Consider the following 24,655-nt stretch of genomic DNA (forward strand, 5'->3'; position numbering starts at 1 on the left):
TTAAATTGTTCCAGACCGGGATACACAAATAGGCACTCACAACAGTAATGAAAATTCTATATTACTGAAACTATTACGTCACAGTGTCTCAAATCATTCTGTTTTGGCATCAGAATTACAGATGGTACAAATTAATTGTTTTTGTTCCTGCTTGTTCTCAGTAATTTCTGTAATGTAAAATAATTAGTGCAATTTTCCCCATTCAAATGTAAAACTAGGATCACATTAAAGTAAAATGTAAATAGGTTATTAGGAAGTTACATTACAAACTGAAAATAAGACTAATGTTATCATGTTCATAAAATTAGCATAACTTCCAAACTCACCTGTTGAAACTGAACAAATGGGCCAGGGTCACAAATCTATGTCCTTTTAATTATTTATGAAAACTGAGTGCCAGTAGAGAAAAGAAATACATGAGTGCTTTCAAAGATTACCATGGGAGCGTGAACACTGTGCATGAGTTGAAAGATGACTGCATGAGCTTCAAGTTGAGTAGAAACCAACATTAATCAATTTGAGAGAAGCCTAAAAAGTCAGGCATCTCTGTTCTCTCTGCTCGTGGAACTGCTTGTCTTCTTCCACATCCAGGCTTTGGTCTTACCTAATGTGTGCTGTCTAAACTTTGTGCTAAGTATAGCACTGTTATTTTCCTTGTTTGTAATATTCTTATTTACTGTGTGCTTGGTAAATGTTTGTTAATTGAATTGATCGCCACAGCATATCTGTGAAGAGCTAGTGTTGTTAATCTTTTCTACCTGTGAATCTTTGTACAAAGGAATTGAGGCTAAGCTTGTTGAAACTATGCATTCAATGTTAAGAATCAGCTTCAGACATTACTAAGTTTCTTGAAGCATGTTATATTCAATACATAATTCCAAAGGAATTTGCATGCTCAAGAGCAGCTTCAAATTTTACTGTATACGTGCTGGTGCTGTCATCTTCAGTCACCTAAGAATTATTTTGTGCTTCCTCTTAGTACAGGCGTCCTGTATTTGTACCTGATCAACATGTCACACCTCAAGGCTTGAGATGTGCTATCCTAATAGTTGAAAATCTGGCACTACTTTTTTCCTTGTATGTGCGGCTCACTCCTAATTTCTGCTTGTCCCTCCTGTTCCTCTTCTCTCATGGGGCGTATAATTGTATGGAGAGATCTGCTTAGCATCTCAGCCCTCAGAGACAGCACACTCACTTGTTGGGTGGAAACTTGTGTTCATGAGCAATGTCTCTGGCATGTATGAGGAATGATTCAATGGAACAGGCGCAGTACAGGTGGGCTGTTTTGGGAAGTTCTCTACTGTGTCTGCCAAATTTCTAACATAGGCAGATAAAGTAAGGAATACAAGGTATTGTAAAGGTATTTCATGATACTGTGCTTGTTTGTTCAGTTTATGCTGCTGTTCCAGTTTGAATGACTTTCTGGGTGCCTCAGGGATGATGACTTTTGGCATTAGAGGAAGTGGGGTGGACAAGTCAGTACAGAGCGAATGTCAGTCACTGGGGCTGAACATGACAGAACTAATCTGTCAGTTTCCTTAAAGTGGGCTTCCTAGTGAATGCTTTTCTGTTCTGCTTAGTCACATGAATTGTTTTCTAAGCTAGTTAAAACAACAGGAAGGTTTGCCAGTGGAGATGCTGGGGGGGGAGGTTCTTTTGGGTTTAGTATTGTATCTTATGATTTAAAAACATTTTTCTGAAATTCGTTTCAAAAACTCTGGTGGCTTGTGTTAGAACAACTGAATGGGTTTGCTGATATTAGTTGTTTGCCTGGTTGTCTTTGTCAAAAGCAGTTCAGCTTCAGTCAGAGGCATTTTAGGCTAAGTTACTGAATCATGAACTGCAGTGGCCCATGGCACTGGTATAGCTTCCTTTTGCTGTTCTCTCACTCTCCTGCTTCCCTATATGCACATAATAACTACCATAAGACAAATGTTGAGCAACCCATTAAGTTAATCTCCCAATGAAGTTCTATTTGTGAGGTTTCTCTGGTAGACAAGGTGTGTGCTTGCAGAAGTGTATAACAGGGATTTTGGAGAATGGGGAGTTACTTGTTTGCAGATGCAATTACTGTTCTCTAGGGAAATGGACACAAGGCAGCTGAAATTCAGTTGATGAAAACTTCTATCTAAGCTAGGATCTCTGCAGCCCTTCATAGTTTGCTCTTCCTCGAAGCTTTACTATCAGAGTTGTGGCAATTAGCAGCATGATCTGTTTCTTAACTTGTATAGCAAACCCAGTAAGTGTTGCTGACAGTACAAGTTACTTAAACTAACACAATTTTATCTAAGTTGGTCTAATTATATCCATCCTGTAGGATTTACCAGTATAACTATCTGAAACTATGGTTCTTGTTTAAAAAAATAGTCTTGTCTCATGTTGATCCAAGTGGTTTTTACTGAGCAACTGCTGCTTCTTTGTTGCTCTCAAATGTTTTCCTAACCTAAGGCAAGCTGAAGGCATCTGTATACTAAGTGACTGTCACTTACCCAAAGATGAAAGAACACCTTCTTTGTGCTTCATACAGATACTTGAGACTGAAGAATACTTATTCACTAGTTTTATAGGAGGTTTTATATAGGTTTGTCAGTTGAAGTTCACAGATCAGTTTTTCAAACACGGAAATAAGAACATTTACAATGTTGGAATCTGTTAATACAAGAAGGTCTCTATGCACAGTATATCAGCTTTAGATAACTCAGTAGTTTAAAACCTGAAGGGACTTTCCAAAACTTCTCAGTCCCCAGCCAATTTTCTGAACATTAGGTTCCTGTTTTACAGAACCAGACTTATGGAAAGATGCTATTCTAGACTATTTTTGTAATCTTATGATACCTGGAAAGATAAAGAGAGTCCTTACTGAGATTGAGATCAGTCTGTACAGGAGGGTAGTATCATAGTCATTGCCTTAAAAGTCACCCTTGCCATCTCAGAGGCTGTAATTCAGATCATGAAGCATTGGAATTTCCTTCCCTGGCCCCCAACAGATACCACTTTAAGAGTAAATAATAAGGCCTGACCCAAGGATAAACAAGTAGATTTTGCAAAGACTGAGAGCTACAGAAGATTCAGGAAAAATCCCAGTTACAGAGACTAACAGACAACAGAATGTGCATTCAAAGAATTAAATATGACCTTTGCAACATCTGCCCACTATGGCTGGGAACAGAATGTGGTTATTATTGCAAGTATCATGCTGAAGAAACAATTAGTTTTTGTGTCTTCATCATTGATAGGGTTGTTGTGATCTATTATTTATAGTTTGTGTGTGCGCACTGGCTTGTTTGTTTGTTTATCTTTGTTTGGCATCAGCAGTTTCCTTAGATCCACTCTGTGTGTTGTGAGAGACTCTGTCCATTTTGTCATGTAGTTTCTGCAGTTGTCCTTCCCTGAGTTCATTTTCTTTAGGTATTGCTCTATTCCCCTCAGCCTATACTTAGACTTTCAGCAGCTGTACTTCTTTAAGCTGCCAGGGCTAATTTCCTTCCCTGTCTTCTCTAACTCATTTGTATCCTGAGTCAGCTGCTGGATTGTGCTGCCATGGTGTTTGTATGGCCCCACAGTGAGGCAGACTAGGGAACTTGCTCAGTGAAACTATTCATCTTGGCCAGATTATTTTATTCTTGGTTTAGCCCCTCCCTTTGTGACTTAGTGCTCAGCTGTACCAGTGCTAGAATGAGAGAGGTCAGTAGGAGTGAGTGGGAGTTGCCAGTTAACCTATTATATGAAAAGCTGAGTAAGTACTTGAGCTTATCCTGGCCATTTATCCCACGCAGAGCTGAAGCTGCTGTCTGTTCCTAATTTACAGCTGATTGTTGATTAACCTACAAAGCCAAAAGGGTAACAGTAGTTTTTTCTTTCAGTCCAGAATTAACTGCATTTTTTGCTTCAGTCTCAGATAGATAAGAAATGAAGCTTTTGAATTAGCTGAGACAAAGGCATTAACATTTTGTTGTCTTCAGAAAAAAAAAAAAGTACTCCCCATCATTTTACTGTAGGTATGTTCTTAAGTAATTAAGATAATTATAGCCTACAGTTAGAGATTTCTGAGGGGTGAAAGACATCTGAGAAACAGTATCTCTTTCAGAGTTTACTAATGTTAAATTGTGATGTATGTTGTATCGGAAAATAGTTAAATTTTTTTAGGGAAACATTTTAGAAAAGGATTTAGGAACAAAAAGTGAAACAGTTTTAGAATATTTCTTACTCCTAAGTTTCTATACCCTAAAATTCCCATTTTTCGCAGGGAAATTTTTTGTTTGAAATTTTTGTCAAAAGACTTAGGAAAGTAGGAATAAAATAATTTGACTAGTAAAGGCCTGCTACCAAATACAAATAGAACAAATTTTTTTGTACTTTAAAGCCAGCACTTAGGTACTTTATTTAACAGTTAGGCATGCTTTGAATAAGCAGTTCTCTTTTTCAAAACAGAAATACAAATCCAAAATCACATTCAGCATCTTTCTTTTTCCATATTGTTTTGTCATCCCATGAAGTACAGATTTGTAGATAATACTGGGGAGAGCATCAAGGCAGTAGAGCAAGTGAACATTCCAAAGTTGTGATATATTGGAAGTATTTCAAGTGTTTTGGTCTGAAGAGGAGAGGAACTCAACCACAGGAATTAACTCTTGGGTGAAAAAATTGATTTCACAAAAGGGTGGGTAATTCCCTTGCTTGCATACACTGCCCTTTCTGCTGTTGAGTTATTCTCAGTGCTGAACTCAGCCTTATGACTGGAATAAACCTTCTTCCAAAAAAAGACTCCTAGGACCTTCCAAAGTGTTAGAAACCTTTTAAGTTTAACTCATGAAAGTGTCATCTCTGTTAGCAGTCTGCAGGAAGTGAGGGATTTTTTTTCCCTTTTTTTTTTTTGCCTCCATCTCTAGACTCATTGAGCTTCAGTTTAAAAAACAAAACAAACCTGAAGACGTACACACAAAAAAGAGAAACCTCTTAAAATCTCCACCCATTGTAAAACTGAGAGGGGCTTCAGGTGCTGTGGTATGCTTCCATTTCAAGTCTGTCTGTTATGTTTGGTATATTCTCATCAGCTTCCTGAAGTGGAGCTGAGGCTTTCAGGGCTCTCTGAGAGTCTGTCTAACTAAAAGGCTTGAAGGATAAGAAAAAGTAAAGGTTAGGAATGAAAACTAACAAACAATGTAGATAAACGTCTTGCGTGTATTTTTATTCCTCTCCATGAGAGAATTTTTTCTTCTGGGTCTCAGCTGAAAAAAAAAGCTCAGTTGGATTCAAGTCCAAAGACAGGGTTATATAGTTACCCAGCTGATGAGGCTCTGAATTTTAGCTGTGTGCTGAGCACTTAAAGATGTTAAAAATGCAGTGGGGTTGAAGCCCCCTAGGATTGTTTATAGTGTTCTTGCCTTTAGGAATGCAGTAGCTGAACCTGTCCCTATTTGGTCAAAGCACTGTGTGTTCCGTGGGGAGCCTTGAACATGCACTGTTCAGTGGAGGGAATTAATACTAGAGAGAGATAGAAGAAGTTTGTAATCACAAGCTTGGTCTGAGAAGGTAAGCCACAAAACAGATGATATGTGTGCTCTGTCAGATATATCAGTGTGGGGTCTGGAGGCAGCACTGTCTGTACTGAGAATTTAGTGAAGCTCTGGTGTTGCTTTTGTGGAGGAGAGTCAAGCCTTACAAAAGCATGAGAGATCCTTTGAAGGCATCTGTATGTGTATGACTGTTATGTATCTTGTGAGCTCAGTAAAATACTTTCTCCTGAATTGGGAAACAGCAGGTGGAGTTCTGTCATTTTTTGATTGTCTGTACAGAAACAGTGACTTGGTAAACAGAATTGGTAAAAATACTTACAGAGAGATTGGAAGGGGAAGGGAAAAATTGAACAGTATTTTTCCTCTTTAAGCAGTGTGGACTTTTGACTTCTATACTATATGAAGAGAAGTTACTTCCTACTTTTTTCTGATATGCATATGCCATCATGCAGTTGAGGGGAAGGATCAGTGAAATAGAAGTGAAATGTGGTTTACAGATAACTTTGAACCATATAATTATTTGTTTTTTACCAGTCAACAAGTAATAAAACAACTTTTGGAGAAAGAAAATTGGTTGGTAGTTGTGAACTAGTTGTTGAAACTCAAGAAGATGGAAAGTTCTCTATGTCTGGACTGTGTCAAATGGATTTTAAATAGTAGTCTGTCCCTCTTCTTTCTCTTTTTGAAGTAAAAAATTGTTATTCTTTGGATAAAGGATTTTCCTTAATCCTCAGGATGCATTACTAGATGATGTTTGGGTGCTAGAAATATCTGTCATGTAACTAATGCTGTTTCCTAATTTTAAAAATGATACTTTAAGGTAGACTGAAGGTGACAGCATCTACTTACTTAGCAAGGGCAGCTTCATCTTCTTTTAATCTTTATGGCATACAGCAGTGAACTACAAACAGTTGAAACCCAAATAGTTTTCTATATTTTTGTGTTCATGGCCTATATGTGTCAATTTGTAATGTTTCTGTAGTTTATTCCCTAGGAAAAAAAAATTGGTAAGTAAAGTATGGGAATGCAAAGTACTTTTTTCCCTGTGTTAGCATAGGTATTTGTGTATTTATTTATGTAACTGAATAATAATACAGAACTTTTATAACCTTACTTTTCTATTTATTTACTTCTCATGAGTAGGTATTGTATATTGACTCTATTTTGTTTCTATGAGACTTCCTTAAATGTTGGAGTATTTATGGACAAACAAATGAGGTTATGATCTGAGCATCTAAGTAGCTGTTTGTACCACCTACCCTAACGTGGTGCCTCTTGGCCAAATTACTTCTTTCAGGGTGTCTCTCCACAAAATTCTGCTCTGACAAGGGTATTCTCCCTTTGAAGAGCTGTACAAGTTTGTGTGGCAGAAGGGTGTGTTCTGAGTGTAAATGAATCTTTCCCTCTTCATTTTTTTTAGCTGGTCAGATAGTCATTAACTTTTTGGAAGGGTTTGTTCCCTCTGCTCTCTGGAAGGAAAAGAAATAGGTGGTTATAATTTCTTTTTTCTCTTCTGACTCCCACTGGCAATTGTGACAGATGGTGTTGGAGATACACACATTGAAATGTATTGTGTACAGCATCTCTTTACAGCATCCTTGAGCTAAGGCACTCAAAATCTATTACATGTTCCTATATCATACTGCAGGTACTGTGTCCAGATTCTGTGGTTTTACACTAAAGTATCTGAGAGATCTTGTTCTGCACAGCAGTGTTGAGATCTAGTAAGTTTGCCACCAAATTTGTAGCAGTAGTGCACCCTCGTGCTTCCAGACTGCACATGTATACAAACACAGCAGACATAATTTCCTTCACTAGAATTAAGATATCAGGGACTGTAAACCATGGTTCTTAAAGTGCAGCCACCAAAAATTTGATTCATCAAGAATTCCTAGCTTTTTGTTCTTGGTTGACCATTCAGCCTCTTAAATGCATTTTCTTTATGGTTTTTATTTGTTCTGTAGTTAGTGAAATATGTGTCTTCTCTGTGTGATGCCTCCATTTCATTCTGCCGGGTAGGGAGGACATTCTGCCATCTATCCTGCAGGCCTCATTCTGAAAGAGGCACTTGTTCCCAAATACTCATTTGCTATGACAGATTATGTTTTTCCTTTCAGAAAGGAAATGTTCAACTGGACTGATTCCATGTGGTTAATATGTTTTGTCATATTACCTTCCTGATGCAATTATTGAAGATACTGAAGAATTCTGCCAAGCTTCACCTTGTGCTTGGAGTTTCTAAACTTGTAGGGTAGCCTGGATTTATGACCTTGTTCTTTGATTTGACAGCCAACTTGAGCTCATTTCTTTAAAAAAGGGGGCTTTCTTGATAACCTGAGTTTTTTCAGGGGAGCAAAATCCAGACATTGTTTTCAAATAGTTTTCTTGCTTAGAGTTGTCTTAGCTTCTAAGACAAGATGTTAATGAAATTTGCAACGTATACCAGTGTGAAACCAGCCGGTGGTTACGTGTCAGTATTCTTCCGTGGTCCTTCTGCTGGGCATCTTTGGCTGTCATGTGAGAACAGTTCCATCATGAGTGGTCTGAAAACAAGGTCACTGTAGTTCAGATTTTGCTCCAGTGCAAATTCTCCTCACTGTGTCTTGTCTTTTGTTGTTGAAGTTCTTGTCACCTTAAGACTAAGAAATGTACCTCATACTTCTTAGCTTCATGTGAGAATACTGGAAAAGACAAAAATCAACCCCCAGATTTTCAGGGTTGATTATTTAAGGCACATATGTTAAGATGAAAATTCATCCTGAGGAATTCCATTTAGAGATGAATAGCTCTTGCTCTGGTAAATAATTTGAAATTTGGGGCTTTATTGTAGAACATTTTTGTTATCAGGGTGCAGGTCTCAGATTGAAATGCAAACAGCTGCTAGGGGATTGTTATATGAAACATGTTTCCAATTAGATGCAAAAATAAAAATTATGACACCATTAAATTTGTCAAATTGGAAATTACTTGGAAGTGTTAATTTTGGATAAAAAAAGGTGATTTTTTTTTTTTCTCTTATGGTAAAGTCAGAGTTCAAGGTCTTGAGATTCTACGCATGATGTACAATTCTACACAAAAATGCAGCATTTTTGTAAGATATATTAAGTGTTTGAAAGTAGGTATGATGAAAGATGGTTGTAAGAGATTTAAAACCTTGTTGTATGTTACATCCTGTTAACCAGTATTTTACGTTTATTTAGGTTCCTCTAAAGAAGGAGGAGCTGGAGCTGTGGATGAGGATGATTTTATTAAGGCATTTACAGATGTTCCTACTGTACAGGTAAGATGCTGTGTAGATTCATGTTTGTCTTCAGAAATATGTTATTTACAATAATGGGTTAACCTGCTTTTTAAATTTACATAATTTTACATTATTCTAAGCAAGCATCATTACTTTTCCCTCTTTCTGACCTTAGAGTCTCCATGGAAAGCTCTTTATATTTTCCCAGGAGTTACCAAAAAAAGTGCCACCTTTTCTTTACTGTCCTACTAATTATTTCCACATTGTGTTTTGGCTAAAATGCCTTACTGCTTTTCTCAAACTTTTTCAGGGAACTAATGAAAATAATTGGGTGTTTTAATAAGAAAAAGATTAACATGATATTTTGAAAGTTTAGGGCTACAATTCAAGGCATAATCAAGTAATAATAATATAGGCAAATAATTTAAACAGCCAGAATTATATTTTCAAATTTGCCTGAATTGTAATGATGTGTTTCTGGTATACATGTCTTTATTCTAGTAATACTTAAAAATTTTTAATCTAGTGCTTTATTTTCATACTAATGAACTTGTTGGATTCTGAATTCTTAATTAAGAAGATCAGATTTGAATTTCTATTCTTTTTGTGTGGGAATGGCATGTATTTGATACTTTCACATAGTTGAGTCATTTAATATGTGTGTAGTGTACGAGGGCTATTTTGACTAAGTTTTCCTTGAGGAGCTGAGGTGTGGAACAACCAAAATCTCACTAAGCCATAGTTCCCAAATGACAGAAGGGTTTTGTAAGACTCCCCTTTCCTGATATGTACTTTTGTTCTATTTTTATTTCCCAAGCATAGTTATTTGTTAGATCTGCTTCTGCAGGCAGCTATACTGTCTGCTTTCATGAAGGGAGCGCTCAATCTCCATGATCCCTGTCACATCAAGGAAGTCTTTGTCTAACACTGTAAGAGCTTTATGTATCTTTGCCTCTTCAGACTGTGTTAAGAATTCTTGGGAGGATAAAAACATGCAGCTCTTAATATTGTTTATCCCTGTTGTGTTGAACAGAGCCATGTTCCACAGAACAGAGAATGTGATGCTTGTAGTTCAGTGCCTTAGTGTGTGCAGTCCCAAACAGAGAGTCCCACACAGAGTTCTGTAATTACTCAGGCTGGTTGATAACACTGCAGGAACAAAACTGGGCTGACTACAGGACATAAACCAACACATGTTATTTTCTGTCTGACTGCTGAATGGCTTAGGAAGGCAGGTCATTCTCTAAGCTGCAGGAGAGAGAGAAAAAAGACATTTGTCTTTTCTGATGTCGATGTCCCTCAAGCTGAGGTGAGGAGGCAGGAGACAAATATGTAGCTGACTCCAAAATTACCTCTTTGTTTCATGGATGAGCACACAAGAAAAAAAACTCTTCTTTTTTTTTTTTTTTTTTTTTTTTTTTTTTTTTTTTTTTTTTTTTTTTTTTTTTTTTGTGTCTTTAGGAGTAATGACTTCCTGGCCAACTTCATGCTTCTGGTTGTAGACAGTCTCTGATCTTTCAGAAAAAAAAAAACCAAATCAGATTTCATGTTTTGCAACCATGCTAATTACTAAGGAGGTGGGAAATTTCTGTGTTAGACTTGTGAGGAAAGAATGTTTATAACCTGTAGTTTACCAAATTATCCTAAAAGCAAAGGACAGCATGAGGAGAGAGAGTTGTTTGGATGTTACTGGGCCCATTCCTGTGTCTCTTCTGTTTTCATTGCATTTATGGGTTTGAATAGTGGCTTCAATGAAAGTAAGAAAGGAAAACCAGATTCAATTCCGAATCAAGATTAAATGCATTTGAATTAATCAAATAAATTGAGGTTACTTTTACTGTGGGTATATTTTAGGTCATCCTTAAAAGTCTCCAATGGTATATCTGACTTTCCACTAAGCTGTTCATATGACTGCTCATCTTTTTTAAGGAATGTCATATTGTTTACTTGTACCCAGTTTTTAAACCCCCATATTGAAAATACTTTCCATATGTATAGTTATTATTCTTACTTGTGTTTGAGCTTTTAATTTTTCTGTCTTTGATGTTACAGTAGCCTTTAATAGGTGTGTTTATGTTGCCCTCTAATGGATAGCAGCAGTTTATGAAGAAATGGGTGATTTTTAGATGTAGTCTGATGGATCTGTGTGCTAAAAAGTACTGTAGTGACAGGATTGTGCCCTCATATTCAAGGTTACTACCACCCTGTTTTTACAACTTTAACCTTTGCTGAAACTGAAGAAAATTCTGTGTTCAGGTTATTAGGAATAACTCCCATTAATAGCTAAAATTTGTTTAAAAACAAGTTCAGTTCTTTTTATAGAGTCTGGTGTGGGAACTTCAGAGCAAAAAATGCATTCTGTCATTGGCTGAATACGCAATTTCATCTTGGTCTTCTAAAGGTGTAATTAATTGAGGGCAGGGAAAAAAGAAAATATTAAAATTTTGCCTTTTATTCCTGTGAAATTAAGGTAGGTATGTACAACCTTGAAAATATAGGATTTTTCAGTGGAATTATGGTTTTCATTTCATGTCAAAATAAAATTATACCACTTATTAAATTCTACACTGCAATGCCAATTTGAATATTCCTAAGTCCAGTTCTAATTGTGCCAGGTAATTAAAGAAAAAATTCAGTTCCTTGTCTGGAAATGCTAATGGGATGGACATGAACCCGTTGTACAGGTTGCTTCTGTGTTTGCCTGGCGCCCAGCCTGTTTTAGTCTTGCAGCAGTAACTACACGGTATAATGTGGGCTCTTGTGACACAGAGGCTGACAACAAAAACGTTATATTTTCTGGATTTGCTTAATGGAACTGCTTGCAAAAGGTTTTTGTACCTTGACCGGGACTTCAGACTGGGATTTCAGTGTGTATTGAACAGTCCTCAGATGCCGCCAAAAGGCATCATGCTGCTTCCATTCTTGTTGCACCTCGCTTTATGATAAATTCACAGAGAAATGCTGAGTTGGCAAAGAAATTCTTGCCTCTCCTCTTGTAGGATGAGCTTTCTGTGTATTAAAGGTCTGAACTGAGCAGGAGACAGGTCAAAGAGAGAGTTATGGTAAAGGGAGGTTCTGAGGAGGTTGAATCACATCAGGAGTTCTGATGGCATGAAGTGTCACTGCAGTATGAAACTGTATCTTGAGTTAACCAGTGACTAGTCCTTTACACTTTCAAACAAAATATAAAAGTTTTCTTTCAGAATGGAAATTAATTTTCATTAAAAAGCTTGCTGAGACACACATAATACTTTTTTTTTTCCAGAGTATGGTGCTTAGAGAATTAGTGTTAGAATAAACTAGGGTTGTTTAACAACTATTAATAGGCTACCAGTATACACAGATATCTTAAATGGTGATGCAAAACTCATTTTTTGTGGGTGGTGGAGTAGAAAGTATCATACACTTGGACACAATTTTTTTTCATTAAGTCATTTGTTCATTTTAAGTAAGTTATACATCAGATGTTTAGTGACTTCCAGTGAAGGAAACAGTAATCATGAGGAATAGCTTTCTGGTTTTTATGGACGCAGTCGTAGAAGTTTATAGAAGTGCAAAGCTGCTTCCACAGTGTATCCTGGAAGAGCTCACACAGCTGCATGTTAATAAAAATCTCACTTTTGTTGGTAAAGTATATTTAGAAATTATTTTCCACCTTACAGTGAAGCTGGTCTGGGTGTGCTAATTAATCTGTTTCTGAAAAGGTTCCTACCCTATTTTTTCTGGAAGTGAAGGTGTCTTAGAGCTGTGATGTCTTTCACCTCCTCCATATTCCAGCATGAAATATGCATGCCTCCATAAGCACATTCTGTTAAAGTGTTGGGAAAAGAGTAGATGTCAATTGAGTTAAGGTTCCATATCTTTTGTAGGTTAAATTAATTTGATGTGCTCAGGAAACTGGAAAACTAGACTGTATTTGGAATAATCCCTACAGTAATTTGAAGATGCCTTGGAAATTAAGATATTTTAAAGAAAATAATCATTCAATATAACTGCAGAACAGAAGAAAGACATTGCATTGTTTTAATAGTAAGATCAAAGATGCATATATACGTGCTAGAACAGAGGTTCAAGAGACACAGCTCTTAAACAATTCATGCAAAACAAGGCGTCCTAACCACTGGCCCTTGTTTCCTCTGTGTGCTCTTGCACATACAAAAATTATGTCTTAAATAACAAGGGAGCATCAGGCCCTGCTGTTTAGGTGCTACATAAGTTATCATGTTGGTGTCCAGCTTCCACTGTAGAAAGGTATGCGTTTCCTTGAAGTCCTGACCCACATCTGCCAGCCCTCTGTCTTGAAGGTATCTCAGGTGGTGTCAGGTGCTTGTGTGTGGGCCAGTGAGTTTTGCCTGATGTGTTTACATAAAAAAACTTCTGACCCAAAAAACTAGAAATGTTTAGCTGAAGATACTTTAAAAACCAAACAAACAAAACCAAAACAAACAAACAAAATCAAAAAACAAAACAAAAAACTGGCCAGATTAAGTTTCTGTTTAGTAATCTGCTTAAACTTGTTCTCAGTCTGAAGGGAAAAAGAACTTGAAATTTTGTGTATGCAGTGGAAACAGAGAAAAACATCCTTTGAGTTATGTCCAGGAAAATAGAAGAGAAATCGGTTAATTTAAAAATAATGTTTTTTCACAAGTAGGCCTTTCTTCTTTAAAAATCTGTTCTTGGACGTGTACAGTTCAATAAAGACATTAATTCTTTTATAAATAAATAGTGACTGTTGAATGATTAGATTGTTCAGGCTTCAGTATTGGTGGTCTTACTGTATAGTGAGAATTCTGACTAGAGGTGGCTCCTTATATTTATTTACTGACTGTATAAGTTAATAAATGATAGTCTCAAAGTAGCAGTACATAGAGAAGCTATGGAAGCCTTTTAATTAAATTTTTCAGACAAATTTTAGTTTTAGTGTTCTCATAGCCCAGTTAGTTCCCCAGAGAGTTCCAGCTCTAAAACAGTTGCAATGAATTAAAATGTTGGTTGAGTTTCATTATAAGAGTATGAAAATTGAACTGAGTTTCAATAGTATTGCAGCAGATTGTCTAAAACCTCTGCTGCTGTTGAATTATTTAATTTTTTAAGTGGAGTTAATGAAATTGTGGATATGATTAGCTCATCACAAAGGTGAAGGGTAAAATCTTTGTGATGAGCTAAAAGGAAAATGCTGAAAGGAAATTGTTGCTTCTTTGGCCTTTTTTTTTTTCATGAATATTCATTACTCAGTGATATCCTTACAGACTGGTCTTAAAATGCCCATTTATAACTCTTACACAGATCTCTGGAACTTTATGGGTAAGATTTGTGGGATTATAATCGTATTTTCACTCAAGCTATTTTTTTTTCATCACATTGCCTGGGATATTAACAATATGAACTTCCTGATTTTTTTTTTATTATTATTTTTAATACTTCAGATTTATTCTAGTCGCGAACTTGAAGAAACGTTGAACAAAATCAGGGAAATTCTCTCAGATGACAAACATGATTGGGATCAGCGAACTAATGCGGTAAACTTTTTATCTGATTTTAGGCTTGGGTGGGTGCATTTCATAAAGCACAGACAGCCAGATATTCTGAAATGTTTTTTTCCTAAAGTCATTGCGCTCCATGTAATTTTTTTCCTAAATTTTCCTAAATTTTCCTAAATTTTTCCTGAAGTCATTGCACTCCATTTTAATTTTTACACCTTGAATTTCTGTATACCAAGTAAGTTTGAGTATTTTTTTTGAAGTCTAAAATGCATTTTTGCTGATGTTTAAGTGGAAGCTTTTCTAAAAGCCATCACAGATGTTTAAGTTTGGCATTTATGTAAAGTTGCATATTCTACAGGTTGACTGCTAGCATTAACATATCTTGTGTGCAGCTTTGAAAAGTTCCACTTACAGGGTTAAAATTTTTGTGTGTATGTACCATTTATATTTTTTAATCAGGTTTATGGCATATTAATGCTTATAAACAGATATGTGAACGGAAGTATGTGTTTGTGTATTTGTATTCTGGATTCTGAGATTTTTTTTTACCTCTAGAGCTTAATATAAGTTTTTTACAGCTCTTTTTAATCACTGCCATATATTTTGAAAATTTTGCTTTAAAGACACGCCAACATGTATTTTTGCATAGTGAAGCTGTTCCTTTTTCTTTTCTTTTGAAATACATATTGGCAGTGTCCTAACCCAAACACTGATTTTTTTTTTTAGCTGAAGAAGGTCCGGTCCTTGCTGGTTGCTGGAGCTGCACAGTACGATGGGTTTTTCCAGCATTTACGGCTGTTGGATGGTGCTTTCAAGCTGTCAGCCAAGGATCTGAGATCCCAGGTGGTTAGAGAAGCCTGCATTACTGTAGCGTAAGTACAGTTCGTGTGCCTTTGTGCGCCTTGCTAGGTGCTACTGTGGGGTTGGCTTAGAGGTGCTTTGTCAGTGTCCCAGGAGAGATGCTCTTGTTGGACTGCTGTATTCTGTGACTGATAGAGTCAAGTCAGGATCTGAAGCCACAGAGGAAAAGAAATGCTTAAAGGAATTTGTTCTCTGAGGGGATGCACGTAGTTGATAATCCTTTAATGAATTGTATGTGAATAACCAGTTACCATCATTGCCAAGTCATCATTAGTGCAGGTTAATACAAACTGCTGTGAATGATATTGGGGACTTATCTTAGGATCACTTATGCTTGGGTGATTGGCAGAGCACTTCACTGGCACTGCTTTAAAGACAATGTGAATAGTGCTGTAGTGGTTTGAACATAGAGCATTTTGCTGAGGTAATACCTCTTACAGAATCATGGATTGGGTTTGGCTTGGAAGGCGCCTTAAAGATCATCTAGTTCTAACCCTGTTGGCAGTGCAGGGACACCTTGTACAGGACCAGGTTGCTCAAAGCCCCACCTAGCCTAGCCTTGAACGCTTCCAGGGTTGTCTCTCTGGGCACGAGACCGTAATAATTTTAGAAGCTGTGGCTAAACTGAAATAAAATCTTCACCACTAGCATCTCATGGACTCCTTTAAATTCAAGGGCAGAGGGGAAAACCAGTGTAGTCTTTCACATTTCTGTGTTTTCCATGACTCTTTTTTATCCTCTGGAAAGACATTATTTTAACCACTGATTTTCAGTGACCATCTGAAACAGGACCACCATAGAGTTCACCCTTATTATTCTGGTCTCTCGTTTGAACAGACTGAGAGGAAATGCTGAAGCATACAACAGCCCTTTCCAAGGAAATCGAGACTTTGAGAAAATTGTAATAACTTTTCCCAACATGAAGTCAGGAGCAGTCTAAAAGTACTCTGCAAATATTCTCATGCAGGCCTAACAACCTGGAATTTTCCTTGATCCCTAAAACTTTGATATATTTGATGTGTCATTTGATGCTGGCTACAAAGTCTTTTTTATATAGTCTCTGCACAAAAGAAGCATTTGTTGTCACCAGTGGACAGTTAAATTACTGTGTGTGGCATGTGTTTTTATATTTGTTAAAACTGAAAATGTAACCTTTAACAGACAAAGTAGTCATGGTTGGCTGATTGTGGTGTTTAGTAGTTTTGCTTGCATTCAAAAGGAAAAAAATCTCCATTATTTAAAATTTTAGATTTATGCATCTCTGCATAAATAATAAAGTCTGTTAAAAAGCAGAAATACAGTGGTACTTTATGTGGACATGAAAATTTAGGCTTTCCAGTTGTTGTACTTGTTTTTTCATTATGAAGCAAAGTATTCATGTTTGGTTTCTTAGTGTTCCTGGAAATCCTGGAAATTAAGAAATTCTGTTGTTTGGAAGGATGAATCTTTAAAATCCACAATGAACTTTGTTATTTTAAGACTAAGAAATTAATTTATGTTTCCTCTAAACAGCCACCTTTCAACTGTTCTGGGAAACAAGTTTGATCATGGCGCTGAAGCAATTGTGCCTACTCTTTTTAACCTGGTTCCCAACAGCGCCAAAGTGATGGCAACCTCTGGGTGTGCAGCCATCAGGTTCATCATTCGGGTAGGTGTTCCAGTCTCACTTCACCTGCTAGGAATTTTCAGGTCATGGCTGTTGGCAGAGATAACAACTACGCTGAAATGCAGGTTTTTAAATCATTCTTTAACATAGGAGTAATGTTTCTCATGGGTGGACAAATACTACATATCGTTGAAACCAATTGGCAGCATTTTCATAGTAAAGACATAAGAATAGATGTGAAAAGCTAGTCTGTTTTTGTGGTTTGGGATTTTTTTGTTAATGTGTTAATTGAAAAAAGACCAAGTGTGCTTCAAAGGGTAACTGCTTTTAACTGCCTTCTTGGAAAAGACAAAGTTAAGCTAGTAGCTAAGAAACTAGTGAGAATTTAAACAGTGCAAACAAAACAAAGTTATTTACCTCTACATATACACTCACCTCCAAAAAAAAATTTGGAACCATGGAGTTAATGATAAAATGTCAAAGAGGCTATACATACCTGGATCAGTTCAGAAAGCACAAGTTCGTGAAGAAAAATCCAATAGAGACTTGAATTTTTGAATTCAAGAACTTTCTAAGCTGAGTCCCCAAAGCTATAACATACGGAACAGAGGAGTGCTCTATCCTAGCTGTTTTCTACTGAATGTTCTTTGAGCATCTACTGACTGGTGTCTCAGGCAAGATATTTAGAGTTTGGGACTTGTACTGATGTGTTTCATATAAAGTGGGAGATTGCCTGTAGTTTCTGCATTAGAAGTTGTGTTCTTAATGCCAAGCACTTACTGCAATTTACTATGATCTCATCGGTGGTTTTAATTTTGTAAGTTGTTGGAAAACCTTAGAGGTTTCATGACTTACACCTTTTGTTGCCATCTTCAGTATGGTTCAGAATGTATATTGCTTTGTCTCTCTGTGCCTCTGACATCTCTGCATCAGCACTTGGGCTAAGACAAAATCCCTTGGTATTTTTTCCCCAGACTCTTACACTCCACTGTGAGATGGCACAGACTTGAGAGGGAAGGAATACACCTTACGCAGGATAATTAAAGTTGTAAGAGAACAATACCATTTGCAGTAGTGTAAGACAAGCTCTGGCATGTAAGAAATTATAAACATTCACCAATTACATTAAATTGGCTTTATTGGTTTAGTTAATTTGAAGACAAGCTTACACATCTATAGTTGCCCTGGTTTTGTTTAAATTTCTGTTCTTCTTAGTTGTGACTTAACATAGTGGATTTGAAGCATAAAACCAAGAAAATCCTATCCACAGTGTTCAAATACCCAACCAATAAATGGCAAATGTGAGGCTTTTTAGCAGAAAATTCAGATTTCCGAATTAAATATCAAAAAGAAGTGCAGCCCCATGCCTGTTTGGGCTTCTGTCCTTTGGACTGAGTATTGGTCGGGGTGGTCTTTGATCTATTGAATATTTAGAACCCAGGCTACTGCAGTTTTTGGAGTCAGTGTTTGACTCAAAAATTCCCATGGGCATCCAGTGACAGCCAGTTCACATCCTGGTGCTTTACTGTGTAATTGCTGTAGAGTGAGTCTGCATAGAAACACTGTATAATGCCAGTGATCTTGAAGAGCTTCATCTCATCTTTGTGCCTTCATTGGATTTCATATTTCTTCTCCAGGAAGTTCCTTACACTGCAGTCTGAGTTTTCTTTCTTGACACTTAGTACATCAGGAAGCCCATTTTAAAAAAGTGGGGGGGCAGGGAGGGAATCATGGAGAGATGGCATGGTGGCAGAAATCTTTCTCAGAAGGAGGCGAGATTCAGGTTTGTCAACTGATCTTCAAGGTGGTTTGCAAGGAAGCACATATCATTACATCCTCAAAGGAGCAGCAGGTGAAGTATGACATGTTAAAAACAGAATGAAAGCAAGCCTGAGGCTTTGATTCCTTTGCAAAATACTTTCTAGAAATTACAGCTTGATAGCTCCAAAGACTTGGAATGCATGGGTTTCTCCATCTGTAAAAACTTTATTTTTACCCTTATTTGCCCATTGTCCCTTTCTAGAAGTCATATGCCTCTTTTCAATTTACAATCTATACAAAACACAAACAGACCCCCTAAAACTGTGTTTAAAAGTATATCAGGACAAACAAATGTAACTGTTAGGCTCTTCCAGAATTTTTGATTAATTCCTTCCTAATCCTAAAATTGGCAGTACTCTGTGAGCTGATGATTATCTCTGCTTTTTTTGTGATTTGTGTGTTTACATCCTGCAGCTGTGATACATGAGAGAGTAAGAATTCTTCAGTACTGTACTTCTGAAGATCTTGGATTTTTTTAAATTAGCCTACTCTTTCACACTGTATTGGGGACTGTTTACTGTGGGTATTTAATCAAGAAAGGACTAAAGAAATGAACTGAAAATAGATTTGTTGAACCACTTACTTGAGATTAAAATGGTAATGCTTTGTGTCTACAATTAGTTAAGAAAAGCTGAAGTAATGCTTTGTGTCTACAATTAGTTAAGAAAAGCTGAAGTAAGGCAGCTTTAATTCTGAATTCTGTAATGCATTTGGGTGGAATGTATTTTATCTTATGCATAGTTTAATAGTTTTCTTCTCCCATCAGGTGTTTCCATATAGATTATATATATAAGCTTGCTTATATATCAGTGCTTTTATTACTTTATTGACATATTTTGCATTAAAGGATATTTCATCCTTGTGGTACTAATCATACTGATCCTTGCAAGAATGCCTATATTTTCATATTCATTGATTCACTTTTTGCTCTCTAACCTTGACTTCTAAGACAGCTATGTCTGTTATTTTATTTTTTTTCCCCCTGTGGTAAAACTAAAATAGCATCAACTTTCAGCCTCTTTGAGGAGACAGCTACATTCGAACTTCTTATATTACTTTTGACAGCAAAGTATTGCATATCATGATGTTATTGGTGATGGCAGTGGAAGTGGTTTTTGCTTGACCTTTTGGAAGAAACTAGCTTTAATCAATTGCTGTGCTAACAGCAGTCTTTCATTTAATAGTATTTTATGATTTAGTTTTGGTAAGCAGTTTAAATTATTGCAGTTTTTATTATGGTGTTAATTCTGTTTGAATTAATAAATACAGTACAAAGTCAGGATTCAGGAATGCTTTTCTCATTAACTGCTTTGTCCTTTTTTTGGCAGCATACTCATGTGCCACGACTCATACCTTTAATAACAAGCAACTGTACCTCAAAATCAGTTGCAGTTAGAAGGTGGGTACATTATAAATGAAAATTACCAAGGCTGTTGCTTTTTAAAATATGATTATCATATGTTGAAAATTAAGAAATTAGAAGGTTTGTGGCCATAAATGCTGAACACACAAAACTGTTAGCCAGTAAACTGCAAACTGCAAAATTTAATTTCCGCCTTGAGACAGTGGCAGCTACCTTAGGACACAGAGCATCCATGTGTTGTGTTCAGCGGCTCAGCTACATGACCAGCATGTTGCTTTCTCTGAGAACATGATGCTTGAACACGTGGGTTGCTCTTAAAAAATGAACTGTTTTTTGACAGTGTCATTTTCTGCACTGAATCACACCAAAGCAGTTAATGCAGTTTCTGGACCAACACTAGTCCTGAAAGCGATGTCACTGTGTGTATGCAGGAAACAACTTGAGCCTCTGAATAACTTTCTTTGAGTCTAAGCTGCCTTTGCATCCAGAGCAAGTGTTACCTCAACCTAGATTGTACTGACCTGCCACAACTTCTGGTTTGACTGCTAGAAAATTCACAGGGCTTCAGTGCCTCCACATGCTGTGCCTTCACTGAGGAACATTAGACTGTAGGTGGCTTTGGTACTGCAGTTCACAATCCAGTGAGCATCACTGAAGGCATTGCCTCCATATTGCTTTCATTCTTTTGGAAAGACAGCAAAACACTGGACTGGTTGTAATAGTGAAAAGGTTTTCTTGTCATGCCTTGCCAATGTCCAAAGGATCTGGGCAGAATAAAAACCAAATTTGTCCTCCAGAACAGGTCCAAAATGCTGAATAACCAGATAAAGAGATATTTTCAGGCTGTCGGGTTCACTACGTGTCTGAAAATTATCTACACCTTCCTAATCTATGTCAGTTTGATTTTTCGTCAGGATATGGCTTCAGACATAGTTTTTACAAGTATGCCTTTTGCTAATGGTACTTTGCTAAATTGTCAAGATTCCCAAGTTAATAATGAATACAGTTAGATATCTTCATTCAGTACAGTGCCAGAAAATCTTTTGCAGTGCTTTCTATATGCAGAGCCCTCTGCTAATGGTCTCATGTTTTCCTTTATGCTACATACTTAGTAGTGGCAGATGGAAGGATGGGAATAGTGTTTGGGACAGAAGTATACTGCCATAGAAATCCTATATTGTGTCTTTAATATTTTTTTATATTAGGATTTTATACTCTGTACAATTTTTTTCAACTTCATTAATTTATGTCTTGTCTGTTATTTTGGGACTAATACAGTTGACATGGGGTATGTGTAATAACATGACTTGAACAGCACATTGTTAATTGAACCATGTCTATTATTTTTGAAGTTTAAGATTAGTTAGCCTGCATGTTTGCTTAATATACAGAATATTTTAACTTTCCAATAAGATGACCAATGCCCTTATTTGACAGATAAAGATACTTTTATTTCATTTATTTCCCTTGGGGGGAGAGAGTAAAGTTAGAGTTTATTCCACAAGCACATTAGAGAAATGAGTATTTAATTATTACTTTGGTTCTGTGTTTTTAGGCGCTCCTTTGAATTTTTAGACCTGTTATTACAAGAGTGGCAAACACATTCACTGGAAAGGTATGGGCCAGTATACTTTTTCCCCTAAAATAAGCTGCTAATGTAATTTAAGACAGAAATATTGTCATTGAATCCTTTAATTGGATTATGTTGTTGAGTGTTGGCCAGCCTTTCTGGCATAGACAGCCTTTCGAGCACAGCAGGTCAGGTGGCTCATTCAGGTGCCAGGGGGAAGGAGAGCTGCATGTTCCAGCCTTGGCTTCCTGTGGCCTCCTCTCCTTACCCTCTGCCTCTCCTATCCTGTGTGTGAGCAATGCATATGCAGGTAAGCATCTGTCTTTTCTCCTGGCAGGAGGAAATCTGTGTGTTTGCTATGAAAGAGGGCAAGTGGGCTTAGGCTGGAGGACTTATTGTGCTAATGTGTAGGGGCACATTGTGGCTTCTCCAGATAAATGGGAAAACTGTACGTGCATCAGTTCTGCAGGTTGGTCACTGTAAACACAGGGTAGGAGCAAAGAGAATAAAGGGCATCCAGAAAAGGCTCTGAAGAATTCATCCAGCTCATTCCAGTCACATTACTGCTTCCCCAGGGTGTTCCTGACAAGGGGAGTAATGGGGAAATCATTTATGCCAAAGTGTCTTAAAAAACCCCACAAAACCCACCACCTCTCCCCCATCCCCCGAATAACAAACCTCCCGCCCAAAACTTACCTTGAATTAAAACTTGTTTATCTTCACAAGTTTGTGTTCTGATGGGTACTTTGCTGTTCATTGAACTTGTATTCAGGTTTAGAACTCGTATGCCAAAAGCTTTCAGAGCTGAAAGAAAACTTATCGTCTTAATTTTTCCCCTTTTCCTACTATTGATATAACAGTGGAAAGAGTTTTTCCATTTCAGGAAGGCAGGTGTCTTAGAAAAGGTATTTTTAAATAACATTTTAAGTGTGATAGGTGGGTGTATGTCAGAAGTAGATTAAAATCCTTTTAGATTGAAGGAGTAAGCTGACCTAAACCTTTACAGAAGGTACAGTTATGTCATCAGTGTGCTTAAGTGTTTGTTTACTGCATATTTTGGAAAGAACTAGCATTGCAGCTGTTTTTTACTTGGTGAAATGTTAATTAAAGGGTAAAACTACTGCTTAGAATTTGGAGTAGCAAAATAACATGAAGAATGTCTTTCTTCTAGGCATGCAGCTGTCTTGGTTGAAACAATCAAGAAGGGTATTCATGATGCTGATGCAGAAGCAAGAGTGGAGGCAAGAAAGTGAGTTTTGATTAATTTTGCTCTGAAAAAAGTGCATGTGCTGAATGAGTGATAGAAGGCTCTAATCCAAGGTGAGCTGCTATCCATGGCTGAAGAAGATACAAGCAAGTTTGTTTGAAAACTGATGTTTCTGTCCTGAATTGCTACCCAGTTTCTTTTGCAAAAGACCTTCTCAAAGCCAAGTCAGTCAATGCAGTTGTGCAGCATTTGATGATTCCACTGAAAGAAGAGTTAGAAGGGTTGATATTGCTGCATAATCGTTCTGCTCCCATTAATTAAGTCTTTAAACAACTGCAGCACTTTGAGAAGGCCAGAAAACAATTCCTTTTGCTTCCCCACACAACTGGTGAGTGAATGTGAGACATTCAGAGGATAGACTTAAGTTATTTTGAAAAGATTAATTCATTCCATGCAGCTGACTTGATGAGCATTGCTGTGTGCTTTACATTCTCTCAGTTCCTTTCACTCCTATCTGTGGTTCATTCTGTAATCTTTACTTCCTGACTCCACCCTTTAAAGAAAATACTCAGCATTTACATGTGGTTATTCTTTTTTTTGCAGGGCTTATCTGGGTCTTAGAAATCACTTTCCTAGTGAAGCTGAGACTCTGTACAATTCTCTGGAGCCACCCTATCAAAGAAGCCTTCAGACCTACTTGAAGAATTCTGGCAGTATAGCATCTCTCCCTCAGTCAGACAGATCATCCTCCAGCTCACAGGAGAGCCTCAAGTAAGTGTCACTTCACTGTTTCTGAGCCAAGAAAGAAAAGCAGTTTCTCAAAAGCAGATTATCCAGATTCCTGTTGAGTACAGAAAAGCTGCAGTTTTATTTTGTGACTTCTAATTTTTTTAATTAAAATTTCTTCTCTGGTGTTTTGTTATGTGACAGTGTTACCCCAGCAAGGTGCAAAGTACAGACAGTCTTTAACTGGATACTAGGATGCTGTATTCATACATTCATTCCTTAACAGCTGCTTTAAACACCAAAATATCTTCAAGGTTCATATTGATGTCCAGCATTCTGATGTGCTGAATAGGTCTAGGAAAGCTATAATGGTGTAATTCCTTTATCATGTCTTTTCACTGGCAAGCATGAAAAATTAACATCAACAATGGCATTTGTTGGAGATTGGTTTGGGGTTTTTTTCCCTGTCTTCACAGTACTGAATATGTATTAGTAGTACTTCATAGCTCTGCCACTTACTACAAGGTGGGTCTGTGCTGCAGTGACTGATGTATTAAAATGCATAGGCAATCTTAAGCTGAATAAATTAAAGTTTTCTTAGGTACCAATAGTAAAAGAAATCTACTGGTAAAATAAGAAATGAACAGAAGAGGTGATGATATTGGAAATCCATGACATTTTAATTGATTTATTACAAACTTTGCATTCAGATGGATGTTTGTTACCCAAAATTTTATTTCTGGCTTAGTATAGTGAATGCTGAATTCCCCCTGTAGGCTAAATATATAGGCTAAATTAGGAAACATGGGTGTGATTTCCTAGAAGTCAGATCCTCTGTGATTTTTGACCTTCGGAACTTACATCTCATACAGATCATTAATCCAGAATTGTTTTAGAGAAGATGGAGGAATGAGAGAGAAATGTGGTGACTTCTGCCTACTTGTATGAAACTGTTTACATAAAATGTCAATTGCAATAGATTGTGGCAGTTGTCTGGGACTTTTGTTTGGAGCAAGTTTTAAGGTCAGGAGCTCTACCTCAGCCTCCTCACCTTCCTTGAGGCAAAGTACCTTCAAAAACACTAGTTAGTCATGTCAGAAAAGCAGGTTTATTTGGAGCAAGCTGCAAGCACATATTCTTCCGTGAGGATTTAGGTTATGGTGCTGACCTCTATATTACTGCTGAGCACCTGAGCTAATAACTGGGGTAAACACACAGTATGAGGCATCTCTTTTCTCTCTACTTTTAGGTTTAAAATTAA

General features: G+C 37.0%; 1 protein-coding gene across 14 annotated transcripts in view; it reads left to right on the plus strand.

Annotated features, from left to right (window-relative positions):
- CLASP2 (cytoplasmic linker associated protein 2) overlaps positions 1–24,655 on the plus strand; it is a 143,819-nt gene that overhangs the window by 64,915 nt on the left and 54,249 nt on the right. For all 14 annotated transcript variants that reach the window (XM_084219605.1, XM_084219614.1, XM_084219615.1 and 11 more), the window contains exons 9-16: positions 8,717–8,796; positions 14,184–14,276; positions 14,967–15,112; positions 16,614–16,749; positions 19,857–19,927; positions 21,447–21,506; positions 22,633–22,710; positions 23,272–23,439. In XM_084219605.1, the coding sequence (XP_084075731.1) occupies positions 8,717–8,796; positions 14,184–14,276; positions 14,967–15,112; positions 16,614–16,749; positions 19,857–19,927; positions 21,447–21,506; positions 22,633–22,710; positions 23,272–23,439 (832 nt within the window). The remainder of the gene's footprint in view (positions 1–8,716; positions 8,797–14,183; positions 14,277–14,966; positions 15,113–16,613; positions 16,750–19,856; positions 19,928–21,446; positions 21,507–22,632; positions 22,711–23,271; positions 23,440–24,655) is intronic.

This window comes from Fringilla coelebs, assembly GCF_963513975.1.
Source record: "Fringilla coelebs genome assembly, chromosome: 1".
Classification (NCBI taxonomy): Eukaryota; Metazoa; Chordata; class Aves; order Passeriformes; family Fringillidae; genus Fringilla; species Fringilla coelebs.